At 35.8% G+C, this 21,210-nt stretch overlaps 1 protein-coding gene across 2 annotated transcripts in view; it reads left to right on the top strand.

Moving 5' to 3' along the window:
• The first annotated feature begins 384 nt into the window (after positions 1 to 384).
• Positions 385 to 21,210, top strand: part of LOC132727287 (uncharacterized) — a 153,449-nt gene continuing 132,623 nt past the window's right edge. For both annotated transcript variants that reach the window (XM_060712719.1, XM_060712720.1), the window contains exons 1-2: positions 385 to 504; positions 20,848 to 21,009. In XM_060712719.1, coding sequence (XP_060568702.1) covers positions 400 to 504; positions 20,848 to 21,009 — 267 coding nt within the window. In that variant the 5' untranslated portion in view covers positions 385 to 399. The remainder of the gene's footprint in view (positions 505 to 20,847; positions 21,010 to 21,210) is intronic.

Raw genomic sequence — 21,210 nt, 5'->3', positions numbered from 1 at the left:
GACCTTGTAGGTAAAAACGGTTTCTGATCAATTTACTAAAAACGCCTAGGCCTAGGAACTTTAAACTTTGTATGATGATTGGTCGTGACCAGCAGATGACCCCTATTGAGTTTTGGGTCAAGGGGTCAAAGGTCAAGGTCATGACCAGTAGATACTTTATAACCCTTATTAATTGTTTGATCACTGGGTCAGACGTCATGCATAATAACCTTATCACATGACTAATTGGCTGCTGATAGGGGGCATACATGTTTTACAAACATATCTTGTTTAAATTTGTAAAGCTTATAAATCACCTTTAAAATTTAAATTTGTGCTTTTCAAAATATGTAATGTAGCCAAAGTACTTGCTGACTATATTTTCTTATAGAAGATAATTATTTGTACTATTCTATTAAAATGTTTATGAATGATTCACTTTATGAAGCATATGTTTATGCCTTTGATTTTATTGTTTTAGGGTATCAACCTAAATGTGGTCCAAGTTACTTCCAACAACCAAATGTAAGTACGAAGATCTAAACAATGGAGAGGAAATTTTAGTGGTCTATTGTTAAATGTTGCCTAAATATACATAAAAACTGCAAAGAAAATCTGTTACTGGGGCATACTTATAAAATCTGTCATATATTGTGGTTCAGATAGAAATAGCCAACCTTAAGGTACCTGCCTACTGGGCGGTATTGACGCTTGCTGAGTTATCATCAATGGGCAAGTAACAGAGGGACAGATATTCTGATCTGAACAGCAAACACATGCCATATATATTTTCTCTTACATATTCTACCATATTTTAATAAACTAATACAAATTTTCATGGAAATTAATGTCATTTTATCCATAACTATTTTCTTACAATAGTTTATAAATTTATCTCTTTATTCATTATGGCAAAGTGATGTCATCCTTGGCACACAGTTTTATTTTTTAATGCACTAAATTGACGTGTTGTTAATGCGGTTCATTCATAAACGTTTATTCATGACATCATTATATAGCATGCACCTCCTCTCCTCTATATCAAATGAAATTTCTGGAATAGGTAAAAATAACAAACATAAGTCTAATCTGCTAGGAAAGACTGTAACTACGTGGGTTGTTCAAAAAGTAATAGGACTATTAGTCCTGCATCTTCATAATAATTCAATTCAATTTAGAATATTTTTGTAGGTAGACAGCGATCGAAAAATGTTTTCTTCAATTTTAGCATAAAATTATTGGATTATATTATACTCTTTTATTCATAATTTATTTTCTTTTTTTCCCCATTTATTCCACAAACACAATTTATGATACTGAAGTGACATTATACCCAAATTTGAAGTCATTCAGACATGAAATGGCTAAATCATCAAGTTTTGAACAGCAGTAGTCATAACATTAAAAATAGAAATCTAGCGGTCATTTAAAATTTGGTGCGATCGTTAATCTTTGCCAACAAATTGGCGATACTCCTTCAGATCGAGGGCTTAACGCAATAAGGATGTGACTACATTTTTTTCCAAAAATGGTTTTATATCATTTTTGACATTATTTTAGTCTTACTCATAACCTCTGAAAGTTTGAACAAAGTATATTATTTATTATGCCCCCATTTCGAAGAAAAGGGGGTATATTGCTTTGCACTTGTCGGTCCGTCGGTCCGTAGACAAAATGGTTTCCAAGTGATAACTAAAGAACCCTTAGGCCTAGGAACTTCAAACTTGGTATGGTGATTGGTCATGACCAGTAGATGACCCCTAATGATTTTGGGGTCAAGGGGTCAAAGGTCAAGGTCACATTGACCTTGTAAGCAAAAACGGTTTCCGATCAATAACTAAAGAACCTTAAGGCCTAGGAACTTCAAACTTAGTATGGTGATTGGTCATGAGCAGTAGATGACCCCTATTGATTTTGGGGTCAAGGGGTCAAAGGTCAAGGTCACATTGACCTTGTAAGCAAAACTGGTTTCCGATCAATAACTAAAGAACCTTTAGGCCTAGGAACTTCAAACTTGGTATGGTGATTGGTTATGACCAGCAGATGACCTCTATTGATTTTGGGGTTAAGGGGTCAAAGGTCAAGGTCACATTGACCTCTTGGGTAAAAACGGTTTCTGATCAATAACAAAAGAACCCTTAGGCCTAGGAACTTCAAACTTGGTATGGTGATTGGTTATGACCAGCAGATGACCTCTATTGATTTTGGGGTTAAGGGGTCAAAGGTCAAGGTCACATTGACCGTGTAGGTAAAAACGGTTTCTGATCAATTAACTAAAAACGCTTAGGCCTAGGAACTTCAAACTTTGTATGATGATTGGTCGTGACCAGTAGATGACCCCTATTGAGTTTTGGGTCAAGGGGTCAAAGGTCAAGGTCACATTGACCTTGTAAGTAAGAAGGGTTTCTGATCAATAACTTAAGAACGCTTAGGCCTAGGAACTTCAAACTTGGTATGGTGATTTGTCATGACCAGCAGATTACCCCTATTGATTTTGGGATCAAGGGGTCAAAGGTCAAGGTCACATTGACATTGTAAGTAAAAACGGTTTCTGATCAATAACTAAAGAATGCTTTGGCCTAGGAACTTCAAACTTGGCATGGTGATTGGTCATGAGCAGCAGATGACCCCTATTGCTTTTGGGGTCAAAGGTCAAGGTCACATTGACCTTGTATGTTAAAACGTTTTCCTATCAATAACTAAAGAACCCTTAGGCCTAGGAACTTCAAACTTGGTATGGTGATTGGTCATGACCAGCAGATGACCTATTGATTTTGGGGTCAAGGGGTCAAAGGTCAAGGTCACGCTGACCTTGTAGGTAAAAACGGTTTCTGATCAATTAACTAAAAACACTTAGGTCTAGGAACTCCAAACTTTGAATGATGATTGGTCGTGACCAGCAGATGACCGCTATTGAGTTTTGGGTCAAGGGGTCAAAGGTTAAGGTCATGACCAGTAGATACTTGATAACCCTAATTAAATGTTTGATTACTGGGTCAGAAGTCATGCATAATAACCTTATCACATGACTAATTGGCTGCTGATAGGGGGCATACATGTTTTACAAACATATCTTGTTTCTAAAGGGATCAACTTCATACTTCAAATATATTTAAGTTATCATCATCCACATCCTATGTGACAAGGTTCATAACTCTAGCACCGATATTGCAATAATCATCTCCCCATAAACTTAGATTTTTTTACTAGAAAAATGTTATTTTTTATTATAACTTTTTTTTTTTAAAGTATCTACCTCAAACTTCAAATACTTATTCCTTATCATCAATTACATTTTATGTGACAATGTTCATAACTCTTGAAGCAATATTTACACATTTATCTCTCTTTGAACTTACGATTTTCTTTAAGAAATATGATAACTTCTTTACTTTTTAAGGTATCTACTTCAAACTTCAAATATATATTTCTTATCATTACACAAATGTTGTGTGACAAGGTCCATACCTCTAGCATGACTATTTTTAGAATTATTCCCCTTGATCTTGGAATTTATATTAACAAATATATTTTTTTAGCTCACCTGTCACAAAGTGACAGGGTGAGCTTTTGTGATCGCTTTTCGTCCGGCGTCCGTCCGTCCGTCCGTCGTCCGTCCGTCGTCCGTCCGTAAACTTTTACTTTAAATGACATCTCCTTTATAAACCACTAAGCCAATTTCATCCAAACTTCACAGGAATGATCCTTTGGTGGTCACCTTTAAAAATTGTTCAAAGAATTTAATTCCATGCGGAACTCTGGTTGCCATGGCAACCAAAAGAAAAAACTTTAAATATCTTCTTTTAAAAAACCATAAGAGCTAGAGCTTAGATATTTGGCATGAAACATCTTCTAGTGAGTGTCTACCAAATTTGTTCAAATAAAAGCCCTGGGGTCAAAATTGGCCCCGCCCCGGGGGGTCATTGATTTTCCCTATATGCATATAGTAAAAACTTAAAAAAGCTTCTTTTAAATAACCCAAAGAGCTAGAGCTAAGATATTTAGCATGAAACATGTTCTTATGGGTGTCTACCAAGTTTGTTCAAATAAAAGCCCTGGGGTCAAAATTGGCCCCGCCCCGGGGGGGGGGGTCATTGATTTTCCCTATATGCATATAGTAAAAACTTAAAAAATCTTCTTTTAAAGAACCCAAAGAGCTATAGCTAAGATATTTAGCATGAAACATGTTCTAATGGGTGTCTACCAAGTTTGTTCAAATAAAAGCCCTGGGGTCAAAATTGGCCCCGCCCGGGGGGGGTCATTGATTTTCCCTATATGCATATAGTAAAAACTTAAAAAATCTTCTTTTAAAGAACTCAAAGAGCTATGGCTAAGATATTGAGCATCAAACATGTTCTAATAGGTGTCTACTAAGTTTGTTCAAATAAAAGCCCTGGGGTCAAAATTGGCCCCGCCCCAGGGGGTCATTGATTTTCCCTATATGCATATAGTAAAAACTTAAAAAATCTTCTTTTAAAGAACCAAAAGAGTTAGAGCTAAGATATTTAGCATGAAACATGTTCTAATAAGTGTCTACCAAGTTTGTTCAAATAAAAGCCCTGGGGTCAAAATTGGCCCCGCCCCAGGGGGTCATTGATTTTCCCAATATGCATATAGTAAAAACTTAAAAAATCTTCTATTAAAGAACTCAAAGAGCTATGGCTAAGATATTTAGCATCAAACATGTTCTAATAGGTGTCTACCAAGTTTGTTCAAATAAAAGCCCTGGGGTCAAAATTGGCACCACCCCGGGGGTCATAGATTTTCCTTATATGTGTATAGCAAAAACTTAAAAAATCTTCTTTGAAAAAACCCAAATAGCTAGAGTTAAGATATTAAGCATGAAACATCTTTTAGTGAGTGTCTACAAAGTTTGTTCAAATAAAAGACCTGGGGTCAAAATTGGCCCCGCCCTGGGGGTCATTGATTTTCTTTATATGTGTATAGCAAAATCTTAAAATCTTCTTTGAAAAAACCCAAATAGCTAGAGTTTAGATATTAAGCATGAAACATCTTCTTGTAAGTGTCTACAAAGTTTGTTCAAATAAAAGCCCTGGGGTCAAAACTGGCCCGGCCCCAGGGGTGTCATTGTTTTTAACTATATGTGTATAGTAAAAACTTGAAAAAAATCTTCTTTTAAAAAGGCCAATGAGCTAGAGCTTAGATGTTTAGCATGAAACATCTTATGGGTGTCTACCAAGTTTGTGCAAATAAAAGCCCTTGGGTTAAATTGGCCCTGCAACGTTGGGGGGGGGGGGGGGGGGCTATATACAGGTGAGCGACCTCAGGGCCATCATGGCCCTCTTGTTTTACTATAACTTAATACATAATTATACATAATTGATTTTTCTTTCATAGTTTTGTCCTCCTCACTGCGTCCAGTATTTTATTAGTCGAGCTTGGCTGTCTCCTTTGACAGCTCTTGTTGATTATACTATAAGGGCCTATCTCAAAGTGACTTATTCTTTTTATACAATAAGGGAGTTACTTGACTTACGTGCTCATTGCATATATATAGAGTATCTAACAGTTTAAATTCTTTTCTGCAACATAGGCAAAAGTATATTAAATAAATCACAGTGATGTAATAAAAGTGCCGAAAGATAGTACTGTCTCTTTGAAACAATATCAGACCTTCTTTAAATATATAATAATGTCCATGAAACAAGACTTGCTTATAATTGAAGTCAAATCAATTTCAAATGCATTTTCTCTTCTATTTTATTTTTAGAAAATGTACAGTAATGCAAGAACAAACTGCATTATTTAAACCTCCTTTGTTTCTTTAACTGATTATCTGTTGCTAAGAATTTTACAGAATAACTGAATTACGGTATATTATTACTATTTACAGAAGTCATGGTAACCAATTGACAGGACAAAAGTTATAGAAAATTAACTTTAAAGATTTTTCTATACCAATGTATAACAATTTCATCATATTATACACTAAACTTTTGTACTGTGTTTTAAAGACATTGATTTGCACATAAAATAAAATCTGTTTAAGTATTTAAAAACATTCAAGTTTATCCATGAAATGAAGATATTCAATTAAATATCACATTGTCAATGGTTCTTTTAATATTTATGTTTTATTGTAAGAGATCACTTAAGGATTACACCACATGTCTGATGTTAAAAAAAATAAAATCTGAACTCATTCTCCTAGTAAAACAAGTAACTGATACCTTTCTATGTACATGAACCATTTTAATTAAAGGCTATCAATTAAAGGAACAAACTCCACTGAGGTCCATAAGACTAAAATATGAATTTCTTAAAACAGGCAAAAGATTTGCAAACAATTATTAAAAAAATAACCACAAATATATTGAAAATCATTTTTTATGTTATTCTTAGCCTGATTTAGTTAAAAGCGTTGAATGTTTTTCAATTTTGGGTCATTAATTTCATGATTAGAATTATTATTCTGGGAAAACAGACTTAGGGATTGAAATGAATTTTTTACACCTGTTTTTGGTCTAGACCTACATCAAATGGAACATAAATGTTGAAAAATAATATCTAGTCCTGTCAAGGCAAAAAACCTCAGTTGAGTCCCTTTAAAGACACATTTTGCCCCAGAAAGGAATACAATGTACTTTTTGCCTTCGTTAGAAAGCGCATACAAGAGTTTTATAATGTGTAAATAATGGTTTTAGAGCATGTAAGATACTTTTCACATGAAAAAAGAAGCACTCAATGTGAAATTATTTGTCACAAAAGTAGCAAAATGTAAACAAAGCAGTATTTTAATATTTTAATTGCTATAAAAAATCTGTACTGTACTAAATGCCAAAATAGAAAAGAAACAAATGATGGCTCAGATGTATCTCAAATGTGTAACTTTTTGGAAACTAATAGAACACCAAACAAAAACAAACTTTTGAAACATTTCTGGCACTTAATGGGCCTTTAAATAAGACCAAAATGTATTTAGCAAATAACTCCAGTATATTGATCGAGGCAAGCAACTTTCAAATCCTGTATAACACTGCCTACTGTGCTTTAATTCTTTTTTAAAAAATATTCTTGGAAAATTTTACAAAAAATATTCTGCAAACTCATTGCCCCTTAAAGTTAATGTAACCTCAGAATTTAAATTGCATACATGTTATTGGTGCTACAAGTATAGAAAAATCCCTTGTTATCATAAGTAAATTTCACATTTGAGGGAGTTTATCTTCTGACTTCAAACCAATTTTTACAATTTGGTAATTGAAACCCAATAATCTATTATTATCATGGGTAGGAATAAGAAAACAATCTAGAAAAGAGATGATCTGGTAGAAGTTTACTAGCAGATGGCACTTTTCATTTAAAGTTGTTTAAAAATGGTGAAATCATTATCTACACCATTCCAGAGAGACTTTTTTGACATTAATTTCATGGTTTACAAAAAAATTTGATTTGAATTATTTAATAATACAAGCCAATATATTATTTGAGAGAAAATGCACTTAATTTCAAAATTGTCATGTTCAATTATTATGATCATAAGGAAAAACACAGAAAAACCTTTGTTTTATGATATTAGCAAGTCTTGCTAGCTTCTTTTGAAAAGTAAACTAACTAAAAAAAGGGAAATTGTGTTTGAGTCTTAATCTTATATCCTACTAATGTACACTGTCAAAAGTGTTGTGGGTAATAGCATAGGAATTGAGACACGTCTAAACCTGCCAGTTGTCCATATACTACTAAGTCAATCCAATTATTTTATTTTAGCAACAAAAAATATTTGGAAATAGCCGCTTACTTACATTATGTAGAAGAATTGTTGAGGATCACACCATTGGATATTTCATTAGATCTTAAAGTGGTTGTTCACAAATCAAAGTCCCCATTATTTTCCATGTGAGTGGGGCAGATAAAACATAATGACAACCCCGAAGTGCACAAGGAATCAAAGTACTTGAGGGTTTTAATGGATGGCAAGTTTTTAATATTGAAAAATTGCTCATTAATTTTTTTTTTCACCAACAAACTAAGTGATCTTAATAGTTATGCAATAAAGCTAATTTTTTTATTCGAGCCCAATCCCTTATGCTAACAATGTATTATTAGTCCCCTACCGGTTTACCGGAGGGGACTTTAGGTTTACCCTCCGTCTGTCTGTCTGTCCGTCCGTCAGTCCGTCCGTCCACAAAACTGGATCCCGCGATAACGCAAAAAGTACTGAAGATATTTTAATGAAACTTGATATATGGATAGATGGCAGTATGGAGATTATGCACGTCTTTTTCTTTTCTTCCTATGTTGAAAATTCTAGTTGCTATGGCAACAAATAGACTGAAAATATGGCAAATATTACACATAACCTGGATCCCGCGATAACGCAAAAGGTCCTTAAAATATTTTTATGAAACTTGATATATGGATAGATGGCAGTATGGAGATTATGCACGTTTTTTAGCTCGACTATTCGATAAGAATAAGTAGAGCTATTGCAGTCACCCGAGCGTCGGCGTCGGCGTCGGCGTCGGCGTAACCACTTATGTTAAAGTTTTTGTAATAGTTCAAATATTTTCAAAGTCCATTGACATATGGCTTTGAAACTTTGCACACTTGTTCACCATCATGACCCCAACCTGTAGACAGGAGGAGGTAACTCTATCAAGCATTTTGACAGAATTATGCCCCTTTTTCGACTTAGAATTTACGTTAAAGTTTTTGTAATAGTTCAAATATTTTCAAAGTCCATTGACATATGGCTTTGAAACTTTGCACACTTGTTCACCATCATGACCCCAACCCGGAAACAGGAGGAGGTAACTCTATCAAGCATTTTTGACAGAATTATGCCCCTTTTTCGACTTAGAATTTACGTTAAAGTTTTTGTAATAGTTCAAATATTTTCAAAGTCCATTGACATATGGCTTTGAAACTTTGCACACTTGTTCACCATCATGACCCCAACCTGTAGACAGGAGGAGGTAACTCTATCAAGTATTTTGACAGAATTATGCCCCTTTTTCGACTTAGAATTTACGTTAAAGTTTTTGTAATAGTTCAAATATTTTCAAAGTCCATTGACATATGGCTTTGAAACTTTGCACACTTGTTCACCATCATGACCCCAACCTGTAGACAGGAGGAGGTAACTCTTTCAAGCATTTTGACAGAATAATGCCCCTTTTTCGACTTAGAATTTACGTTAAAGTTTTTGTAATAGTTCAAATATTTTCAAAGTCCATTGACATATGGCTTTGAAACTTTGCACACTTGTTCAACATCATGACCCCAACCTGTTGACAGCAGGAGGTAACTCTATTAAGCATTTTGACAGAATTATGCCCCTTTTTCGACTTAGAATTTACGTTAAAGTTTTTGTAATAGTTCAAATATTTTCAAAGTCCATTGACATATGGCTTTGAAACTTTGCACGCTTGTTCAACATCATGACCCCAACCTGTTAACAGGAGGAGGTAACTCTATCAAGCATTTTGACAGAATTATGCCCCTTTTTCGACTTAGAATTTACGTTAAAGTTTTTGTAATAGTTCAAATATTTTCAAAGTCCATTGACATATGGCTTTGAAACTTTGCACACTTGTTCACCATCATGACCCCAACCTGTAAACAGGAGGAGGTAACTGTATCAGGCATTTTTTTTACTATCAAGCACTAAGAATAGTCGAGCATGCTGTCCTACCGACAGCTCTTGTTTCTTTTCTTCCTATGTTGAAAATTCTGGTTGCTATGGCAACAAATAGACTGAAAATATGGCAAATTTTACACATAACCTGGATCCAGTGATAACACAAAAAGTACTGAAAATATGTTTATGAAACCTGACATATGGGTAGATGGCAGTATGGAAATTATGCACATCCTTTTTAGCTCGACTATTCGATAAGAATAAGTAGAGCTATTGCAGTCACCCGAGCGTCGGCGTCCGCGTCGGCGTCGGCGTAACCACTTATGTTAAAGTTTTTGTAATAGTTCAAATATTTTCAAAGTCCATTGACATATGGCTTTGAAACTTTGCACACTTGTTCAACATCATGACTCCAACCTGTAAACAGGAGGAGGTAACTCTATCGAGCATTTTGACAGAATTATGCCCCTTTTTCGACTTCGAATTTCAATAAAGTTTTTGTAATAGTTCAAATATTTTCAAAGTCCATTGACATATGGCTTTGAAACTTTGCACACTTGTTCACCATCATGACCCCAACCTGGAAACAGGTGGAGGTAACTCTATCAAGCATTTTGACAGAATTATGCCCCTTTTTTGACTTAGAATTTACGTTAAAGTTTTTGTAATAGTTCAAATATTTTCAAAGTCCATTGACATATGGCTTTGAAACTTTGCACACTTGTTCACCATCATGACTCCAACCTGTAAACAGGAGGAGGTAACTCTATCAAGCATTTTGACAGAATTATGCCCCTTTTTCGACTTAGAATTTACGTTAAAGTTTTTGTAATAGTTCAAATATTTTACGTTAAAGTTTTTGTAATAGTTCAAATATTTTCAAAGTCCATTGACATATGGCTTTGAAACTTTGCACACTTGTTCACCATCATGACTCCAACCTGTAAACAGGAGGAGGTAACTCTATCAAGCATTTTGACAGAATTATGCCCCTTTTTCGACTTAGAATTTACGTTAAAGTTTTTGTAATAGTTCAAATATTTTCAAAGTCCATTGACATATGGCTTTGAAACTTTGCACACTTGTTCACCATCATGACCCCAACCTGTAAACAGAAGGAGGTAACTCTATCAAGCATTTTTTTTACTATCTAGCACTTAGAATAGTCGAGCGTTGCTGTCCTACCGACAGCTCTTGTTTATCTTCCTATGCTGAAAATTCTGGTTGCTATGGCAACAAATAGACTGAATTTCAAGATTTCTGATTCTAGTTTTTAAGTTTTTTCACTATAAGTTCTTTATTCCTTAAGGTATTTTCTTCAAACTTTAAATATAAGTTGCTTGTCATCAACCACATGATATGTGACAAGGTTTACAACTCTAGCACAAAATTTATCAGAATTACCTCCCTTGAACTTAAAATTTTCATGAAAAAAACATTGTTTTTTTTAATAACTTCTTTTTCTGAATGTATCTACATGTACTTCAAACTTCATATAAATGTTTCTTATTGTCACTCAACATTTGTGAGTGTTCAATACTCTAGCAAGACTATTTCCAGAATTATGCCCCTTTTGAACTTAGACTTTTTTTTGAGAAATTGGTAATTTTTACTCCAACTTCTTCAATCATGATAGGATTTTAAAAATGTTATATTTTGATAACAGGGATGTTTAAAAAATAACTTTAGAGTGTCCTTCAGTCCGTCTGTCTGTACATAAAAACTGTTTCCTGTGATCATTTTTAAAGAACTTTTTCAACAAATTTACTTAAAATAGGAACCTAAGTGAATGGCCAATGGCCCTTCAGAATGTTGCTTGGGCTCTTACCGGTAGGGGACTTATGGATTGCTTGCAATACTATGATAATTGCTTGTTTTATTACCCTTCCAGATTTTTATCATTCTTTTTGATTGGATATTGATCCGCCGAAAGAAATTTATATTACTGAGCCAGAATGGTAATATACACACTAAATTTCCCCTCTGGGTATCCCACGTTGCAAACAACATGTGTTGTGGCGATGCGCATACGGTTCGATTTTACGGGGTGTAAATTCATATACAAGCACTTTTTAAGTGTCAAATGAAAAATATTTACTACTCCTTTTCTCTTGTATGCATTCGTTAGGTACGAAAGCCAATACGTCATCTATTTATGTGACGTCATGTTGTGGTGAAAGCGTACTCTAAAGGGAATCTTATATAGACGTTTCAATAGAAAAAGCAATGATCTATTTTAAAATCATCTTACTCCGCATGGGGAGGGTAATAAAATTATTATTTTGGTTTTAGTGATATCATGTGGATATATTACCTGCCAAGATAAAATATCACCCTCGCCTAACGGCTCGGTTGATATAAAATCTTGCCAGGTAATATATCCACATATATTGCTCCAAAACCAAAATAACATATAATATTTAGAGAAGATGGACAAAACCTCACATGTCAAAACCCCACACCTCAAAGTTTTTGTCCTACATTCTATATTACTTATTAATAAGGGGAATTACTTGCTGCATACAGTTTAATTTCTTGATATAAAAAGGATTTGTAAGCATTTGAAATAATAAGTGTATTACAAATATTTAAAATGTGCACACATTTGAATACAAATGTACGTTTATACACATATTTTGAACATCAAACCTTACTGTAACTATATGTGAAAGCATAAATATTGTAGTTACTGTGCCTATTCAGCTAGAAATGATGGCATAGAAAGGTGCAATCATCTTTCAAAAATGAAAGAAATCAATGAAGGAAACAGAATGGTAACAATCACAAATACTTCATTTTTCATTTTCATACAAGTCTAAAATGACACACATGATAGCTGTTTTACTTGTTTAATGTAATTACAAAAGGTCCTAATGTTTACACAAAAACTAGTGTCCACAGATTGTACAATTTCATTAGTTAAAAATATTTTTGTCAAGTTCTTGAATACATTATAAGCTCTTAATTAATTTAATGGTATGCTTAACTAATTCCAGTAAGAATAAATAAGAATTTAAATCAATATTTTTCAATATATTGAATAAAAATAAGTGAGGCAAGGATTATATAATAAAGGTCAATATTAAAGTCAGGAGGTATAAAATTCGCTGTCACATTGTAGAATTGCAAAAACATTAGTGTAGACTTTTAAGTATTTCTTGGAAAATCTTTGAGAAAGTTAAATATCCTATTTTAATTGAATTATATGTAGACATGGTACCATATTGCATAACAAAATATAGCCACGTTTAATGTAAATCTTACTGCAATATGGGCGTAAGTATACTTATACCCTTATTGCATATAATACTGTACCCCAATTTATATTCGCGAATACAAATTTTCGCGTTTTGCCGAGGTCGGACATATTCGCGAATATTAATTTCCGCGTTTTCTTGATTTCCGAAAAAAAAAGTCGCGGATTGGAAAGTCCATCTCATATCAGGGATCGAACCCACGCGGAGAAAATTATGTTATATGAGTCCGCAATCTAACCAACTGAGCTATACAGACTGTTAAGATTGACGGGTAAAAATCGATACTAGTATGAAACCATCTTGTATTTCACTGTTTGTAATTATGTACACCCAATACCCTTTTGTGATGCTCGATAGGTTTATACCACCTTTCTCTTAACAATTCACTCAAACAATTATTTTATAGGACCCAAAAAACAATAGCCTTTTGTGATGCTTGATAGTTTTCCCACTTTTGTCAAACGATTTATTCAAACATTTATTTTATAGGGTCCAAACAGGTCGAGGTCACTGGATAGTACCCTATACGGAACGTGATTGACAATAGGCCTACTAGTATTTCATAAACTGTATTAAAATGTGGATGTTTATTTTGATTGCTATATTGACATAGAGTTTTTTTGATATTTATAAAATAGTAGTAGTTTACTTAGTTTGTGTTTTTATTGCTTTATGGCAATAATCATAACAATTCATTACTTCCTAACAGGTGCCCGTAAAATTCGAATATATCCAGTCAAGTAGCTTTGCATGAACAACGTCTAAAATAAAAATTTCTCTCCAATTTATTCGCGAAATCGTGCGGACTTATTCGCGCAAACAAATATTCGCGCTTCGTGGCCATCCGCGAATAAAGCGAATATTAATTGGTCGCGAATATTCGTTGGGTTACAGTATTATCTCTCAAATAATATGTAAAAGTTATGCAACAAGGGCATAAGTAATAAAATTGCAAATAAAGTGTTTTTTACATAATTTATTTTGATGTTGTTAAAAGTTATATTTAGAATATATATTTTTTTATTACAAAACTAATTAATGTAATGGGAATATACAGAAACAAGAAAATGAGTTAGTTTTTTTCCTCTCCTGTAAAATTTTCAAAAATGTAGTTACGCCCTTATTGCATTAAGCCATCGAGATACATACGGAAACATAAAATTAACACAGTTCATGCCTGTTTAATCTATAATGATTACTATAAGATTACAAGAATGCGAGATAAAGTGGAGAGTAGCGGGCTATCAAGCTTTTTTTATACCCCCGCACAACAAAGTTGTAAGGGGGGTATACTGGAATCAGCTTGTCCGTCCGGCCGTCCGTCCGGCCGTCCGTCCGGCCGTCGGTTTTTTCTTGTCCGCCCAATAACTTAAGATTCCTTTTACCCTTAGTCTTCATATTTGGCATGGAGGTTAGTCATGATTAGTAGATGACCCCTATTGATTTTGAGGTCACTAGGTCAAAGGTCAAGGTCACAGGGGCCTTGACTTCAAAAAGCTTGTCCGCCCAATAACTTAAGATTCCTTTGACCCTTAGTCTTCATATTTGGCATGGAGGTTAGTCATGATTAGTAGATGACCCCTATTGATTTTGAGGTCACTAGGTCAAAGGTCAAGGTCACAGGGGCCTTGACTTCAAAAAGCTTGTCCGCCCAATAACTTAAGATTCCTTTGACCCTTAGTCTTCATATTTGACATGGAGGTTAGTCATGATTAGTAGATGACCCCTATTGATTTTGAGGTCACTAGGTCAAAGGTCAAGGTCACAGGGGCCTTGACTTCAAAAAGCTTGTCCGCCCAATAACTTAAGATTCCTTTGGCCCTTAGTCTTCATATTTGGCATGGAGGTTAGTCATGATTAGTAGATGACCCCTTTTGATTTTGAGGTCACTAGGTCAAAGGTCAAGGTCACAGGGGTCTTGACTTCAAAAAGCTTGTCCGCCCAATAACTTAAGATTCCTTTGGCCCTTAGTCTTCATATTTGGCATGGAGGTTAGTCATGATTAGTAGATGACCCTTATTGATTTTGAGGTCACTAGGTCAAAGGTCAAGGTCACAGGGCCTTGACTTCAAAAAGCTTGTCCGCCCAATAACTTAAGATTCCTTTGACCTACAGTCTTCATATTTGGCATGGAGGTTAGTCATGATTAGTAGATGACCCCTATTGATTTTGAGGTCACTAGGTCAAAGGTCAAGGTCACAGGGGCCTTGACCTCAAAAAGCTTGTCCGCCCAATAACATAAGATTCCTTTGACCTACAGTCTTCATATTTGGCATGGAGGTTAGTCATGATTAGTAGATGACCCCTATTGATTTTGAGGTCACCAGGTCAAAGGTCAAGGTCACAGGGGCCTTGACTTCAAAAAGCTAGTCCGCCCAATAACTTTAGATTCCTTTGACCTACAGTCGTCATATTTGGCATGGAGGTTAGTCGTGATTAGTAGATGACCCCTTTTGATTTTGAGGTCACCAGGTCAAAGGTCAAGGTCACAGGGACTTTGATTTCAAAAACTTTGTCTGCCCAATAACTTTAGATTCCTTTGACCCACAGTCTTCATATTTGGAATGGATGTTGATCATGATTAGTAGATGACCCTTTTTGATTTTGAGGTCACTGGATCAAAGGTCAAGGTCATAGGGACTTTGACTTCAAAAAGTTTGTCTACCCATTAACTTAAGATTCCTTTGACCCACAGTCTTCATATTTGGTATGGATGTTGATCATGACTATAAAGGTGACCCCTATTGATTTTGAGGTCACTGGGTCAAAGGTCAAGGTCACAGGGACCTTGACAAAGAAAAGCTTTTCTTCTCAATTGCTAAAGAATGTCCTGTCCGCAATGTATTGATTTTGACATTTTCACATTTGAAGCATGTAGAATACATAACTTAGCAATGCACTGGCTTAGTAACCTCAGATTTGGCAGGGAGGTTGTCCTTGAGCTCTAAATGGCCACTGTTGATTCTGACAAAGTGGTATGCGGGGGTATTCACGCCATGATAGTGGCAGTTCTAGTTTTCGAAGAGTGGAACGAGAGTGTGATCATTTTCTTTCTTCCTTCATCTCCACATATGAGGTCTGATCAAAGTTACATGATTTAGACACACAGAACACTAGGGAGAATTCTTTCAGAAGGGATGATCGACGCTTGTTACATTTTTTTTTTTATTTTACAACGTCATAAACGTCATTTATTGTGCAGTTAACATGCTCAGGGTCGCGTAACCCTTGTCAGTTGAAATTTTAACAGACTCGTTATTTTTAGCTCACCTGTCACAAAGTGACAGGGTGAGCTTTTGTGATCGCTTTTCGTCCGGCGTCCGTCGTCCGTCCGTCGTCCGTCCGTCGTCCGTAAACTTTTACTTTAAATGACATCTCCTCATAAACCACTAGGCCAATTTCATCCAAACTTCACAGGAATGTTCCTTTGGTGGTCACCTTTAAAAATTGTTCAAAGAATTTAATTCCTTGCAGAACTCTGGTTGCCATGGCAACCGAAAGAAAAAACTTTAAATATCTTCTTTTAAAAAACCCTAAGAGCTAGAGCTAAGATATTTGGCATGAAACATCTTTTAGTAAGAGTCTACCAAGTTTGTTCAAATAAAAGCCCTGGGGTCAAAATTGGCCCCGCCCCAGGGGGTCATTGATTTTCCCTATATGCATATAGTAAAAACTTACAAAATACTTTTAAAGAACCCAAAGAGCTAGAGCTAAGATATTTTGCTTGAAACATGTTCTAATGAATGTCTACCAAGTTTGTTCAAATAAAAGCCTTGGGGTCAAAATTGGCCCCGCCCCAGGGGGTCATTGATTTTCCCTATATGCATATAGTAAAAACTTACAAAATCTTCTTTTAAAGAACCCAAAGAGCTAGAGCTAAGATATTAAGCATGAAACATCTTCTAGTTAGTGTCTACCAAGTTTGTTCAAATTAAAGCCCTGGGGTCAAAATTGGCCTCGCCCCGGGGGTCATTGATTTTCCCTATATGCATATGGTAAAAACTTAAAAAATCTTCTTTAAAAGAACCCAAAGAGCTAGAGCTTAGTTATTTGGCATGAAACATCTTCTAGTGAATGTCTACCAAGTTTGTTCAAATATAAGCCCTGGGGTCAAAATTGACCCTGCCCCAGGGGGTCATAGATTTTCCCTATATGCATATAGTAAAAACTTAAAAAATTTTCTTTTAAAGAACCCAAAGAGCTAGAGCTAAGATATTTAGCATGAAACATCTTCTGATGAGTGTCTACCAAGTTTGTTCAGATAAAAGCTCTGGGGTCAAAATTGGCCCCGCCCCAGGGGGTCATTGATTTTCCCTATATGCATATAGTAAAAACTTAAAAAATCTTCTTTTAAAGAACTCAAAGAGCTAGAGCTGAGATATTTAGCATGAAACATGTTCTAATGGGTGTTTACCAAGTATGTTCAAATAAAAGCCCTAGGGTCAAAACTGGCCCCGCCCGGGGGGTTGGGGGGGGGGGTCATTGATTTTCCTTATATGTGTATAGCAAAAACTTAAAAATCTTTTTTGGAAAAACCCAAATAGCTAGAGTTTAGATATTAAGCATGAAACATCTTTAAGTAAATATCTAAGTTTGTTAAAATAAACGCCCTGGGGTCAAAACTGGCCCTGCCCTAGGGGTGACATTGTTTTTAACCATATGTGTCTAGTAAAAACTTTAAAAATCTTCTTTTAAAAAAGCCAATGAGCTAGAACTTAGATGTTTAGCATGAAACATCTTCTTATGGGTGTCTACCAAGTCTGTTCAAATAAACAAATAAAAGCCCTTGGGTAAAAATTGGCCCCGGGGGTGGGGGGGGCCTATATACAGGTGAGCGACCTCAGGGCCATCATGGCCCTCTTGTTTTAACATATTGATTTTTTCACTGTCTATAGAGGAAATCTTTTGATATAATTATTATCTTGTAAAATTGTGCATATAAATTAAAAAAATGTCAACAGTAGACTTGCAGTCCTATTACTTTTTGAACAACCCTCGTATTTATGGTACAAGTATATATAATTTATTGAATTACATATTTTGTATAATGATTAAAACTAAAGTACCGTAAAATTCCTATTAAACGCCCCTGCCCTAATAAAGGCCCCCCCCCCCCAGGTTTTTTGACAAGGAAAAAAAATTACTCACCAGTGCAAAATTCAAAAGTAAATCCAAAACTATTCAAATCCTTCAAAATCCACTTTATTTAATCGATAACACAAAAAAGAATCATAAAGTTTTAAAACTTTTAACACTTTTAACGTTAATTAACACTTAACGTAACAGTACAATATCCAATGGCACGTGTACATATGTACATAGAAATGTACCGTGAGTCTTACGTTTTTAGAAAAGTTAATGACCAGGACTGTCACAGTCAGACACCTGATCATCTGAATCACTGTTTTGATCAGATTCAGACAGTTCTGCAGCCACATTTTCCAGCACCTGCTCACTTATGTTCACATCATCGGGATCGAACCCTTCAAAGTCCGATTCGACAGTTTCGTCATCAGAAGCGTGATTAAAGAGATGATCTTCAGTTCCATCCAACTCAGTAGAAATCCCGCACTTTTTAAATGATTTCCTAATCATTTCAGGGGTAACAGTATCCCAGGCAGTTTTAATCCACTTGAGAATCAGAGACTTGGGGGGTGCCCTTCGATTCCCGGCAGGAGTTAAGTCCACAGGCCCAGAAAACAGCCACTCGTCATATAATTCAGCAACATTTCCCTTAAATGGTTTGTTCCATGAAACGTCTGCGGGCTGTAAACGTGACGTGCAGCCTCCTGGTATAACACTCATGTCAGTGTTGCAGTGTGTACGTAAATAATCCTTGACCTTATCAGTCAAATGAGCGCGAAATGCGTCCCAAACAAGTAAGCGCCGGCTTGTTTGATTTCTGCCCCAGAGTTTTTTCAACCAAAATAAAATGCTCTCTTCATTTGCCCAAGATTTTTTACCGCTGCCGCACATGTACACGATAATTCCACATGGAATGTCACCTCTAGGTAAAGGTCGTACTCCAGGCAAATGGACCAGTGGCGAAAGTTTTGTTCCGTCTGCATAGGCGCCTAAAGTGACGGTGATTTTCTCTTTTTCGCGTCCTGTAGATTTTACAGTTATATTATTCTGTCCACGAATGTCATACGTTGCTTTCCCGGGCATTTCAAGATAAACAGGCGTTTCATCCATATTGCCTATTTCTGACAAGTTATAATTTCTTAACTGGCGCATACGAATAACAAAACGTAGAAATTTGTCAATAAGTCCATCAGTAATTTCAACTGATTTCTGGGCAATGTGGGTAGTGCGACGGAATGAAATGTTATGACGTCGTTTAAAGCACCTAAACCAACCGCAGGATGCCTTAAATGACTGTGACCCGTTCTGTTGGTGTAATCTAAGTGCTTCATGTCTTAGGGCCTTCCCAGTAACACGCACTCCTTTCCCCCGACGTTCATTAAACCACAGCAACAGCTGCTGGTCAATGTCTCTGTATCGAACTTGCTTACCCCTGCCAGGTGCACGTTTACGACTCTTGCAGGCAGCTGCTTGCAACGTTTCTTTTGCCTTACACCACTCTCGAATGCGTTTCCTGTCAACATTAAATAATTTGCTTGCCTTGTGTTTACCAACTTGCTCGGCAATACCAACAACTTTTAACTTAAAAGAAACGCTGTAAAATCAATGTGTTGGTTGCTTTTGCTCCATGATTAAGCAGTTAAATTTAATCAGCGTTATGTGTATTGTTAAATATACATTGTCTACACATTTATCGATCGATTACGTCACCGAGCCACCTGTGAGACAGATAAACATGACTGAGGTCACGTAGGCCATAAACTGATGCTGTTTACATGAATTAATCTGGCATTGCTTGATTTTACGATTTTTGTGTCGCCTCTACGGAGTAGTGGCGACATATAGGGATCACTTCTCCGTCGTCTGTCTGTCCGTCTGTCTGTCTGTCTGTCTGTCCGTGCGTCCGTCACAAAACTTGTCCGGACTACTCCTCATAAACTACTGGTGCAATTTCATCCAAACTTTACAGGAATGATCAGTACCAAGTCTAGTTGTGCATATTGTCAGCATTTTCCGGTTCAATGATTTTTGTCAGAGTTATGGCCCTTTAATAATTTTTAATTTTAAAGTTTGTCCGGACTACTTCTCTTATACCACTAATGCAATTTCAATGAAACTTTACAGGTTTGATCTGTAGCTCAAGTCCTTGCGCATATTGCACGGGTTTTCCGGTTGAATGATTTTTGGCCGAGTTATGGCCCTTTGATAAAAAGGTTTCTTTTTCTGTGTGTTGCCAGATACACAAAAGCTTGTCCGGACTACTTCTCATAAACTACTTGTGCAATTCCATCCAAACTTTACAGGAATGATCAGTACCAAGTCTAGTTGTGCATATTGTCAGCATTTTCCGGTTCAATGATTTTTGTCAGAGTTATGGCCCTTTAATAATTTTTATTTTTAAAGTTTGTCCGGACTACTTCTCTTATACCACTCATGCAATTTAAATGAAACTTTACAGGATTGATCTGTAGCTCAAGTCCTTGCGCATATTGCACGGGTTTTCCGGTTGAATGATTTTTGGCCGAGTTATGGCCCTTTGATAAAAAGGTGTTTTTTTCTGTGTGTTGCCAGATACGCAAAAGCTTGTCCGCACTACTACTCATAAACTACTGGTGCAATTTTATCCAAACTTTACAGGAATGATCAGTACCAAGTCTAGTTGTGCACTGTCTGTCTGTCTGTCACAAAATTTGTCCCAACATGAAATTTGGAAAATTTGGAAAATATTACGCCCCGGGGGGCGTTTAATAGGAATTTTACGGTAGATAAATCAAATTTCTTAGGGAAATAACTTCAAGAATATAAGATGCATTTATCAATCTGTAAGTTACTATTTGCTGCAGCTATAATGTTTTTTCTAAATGAAAAAAAAAAGTATATGGTAAAGTGTTGAACCATTATAAAGTAATATACTTGTGTATGTAGGGCCTTCATTCACGTCTGATTACTGAAGGTTTCGAGTTGGCAAGTAATAAGGCATTAGATGTCCATGAGGCGGTGAAGGTCAAGCGTGAAATTGATGATGATACATTGATCCAGGTGGCCCCCACCTCACTGATAACCAAAGTTAACCAAAAATTGACGGAGGTATGATCATTTCCACTATTTTTGATGCCTAAATTTGTTTATGTTTTTATGCTCCCCGAAAAATTTAGGGGGAGCATATAGTTGCAGGTTGTCCGTCCTTCAGTCGGTACGTACGTACATCCGGAATTCGTGTCCGGCCCATAACTTTGTTATTTGAAGTCGGATTTTAAAATTATTACACAGAAGTGATCACCATATGGA

The sequence above is a fragment of the Ruditapes philippinarum genome, unplaced genomic scaffold (assembly GCF_026571515.1).
Source record: "Ruditapes philippinarum isolate M1 unplaced genomic scaffold, ASM2657151v2 ctg1880_1_1_1_1, whole genome shotgun sequence".
Lineage (NCBI taxonomy): Eukaryota > Metazoa > Mollusca > Bivalvia > Venerida > Veneridae > Ruditapes > Ruditapes philippinarum.
The sequence above is the reverse complement of the archived record's forward strand: the minus strand, read 5'-3'. Positions and strand labels throughout refer to the sequence as shown.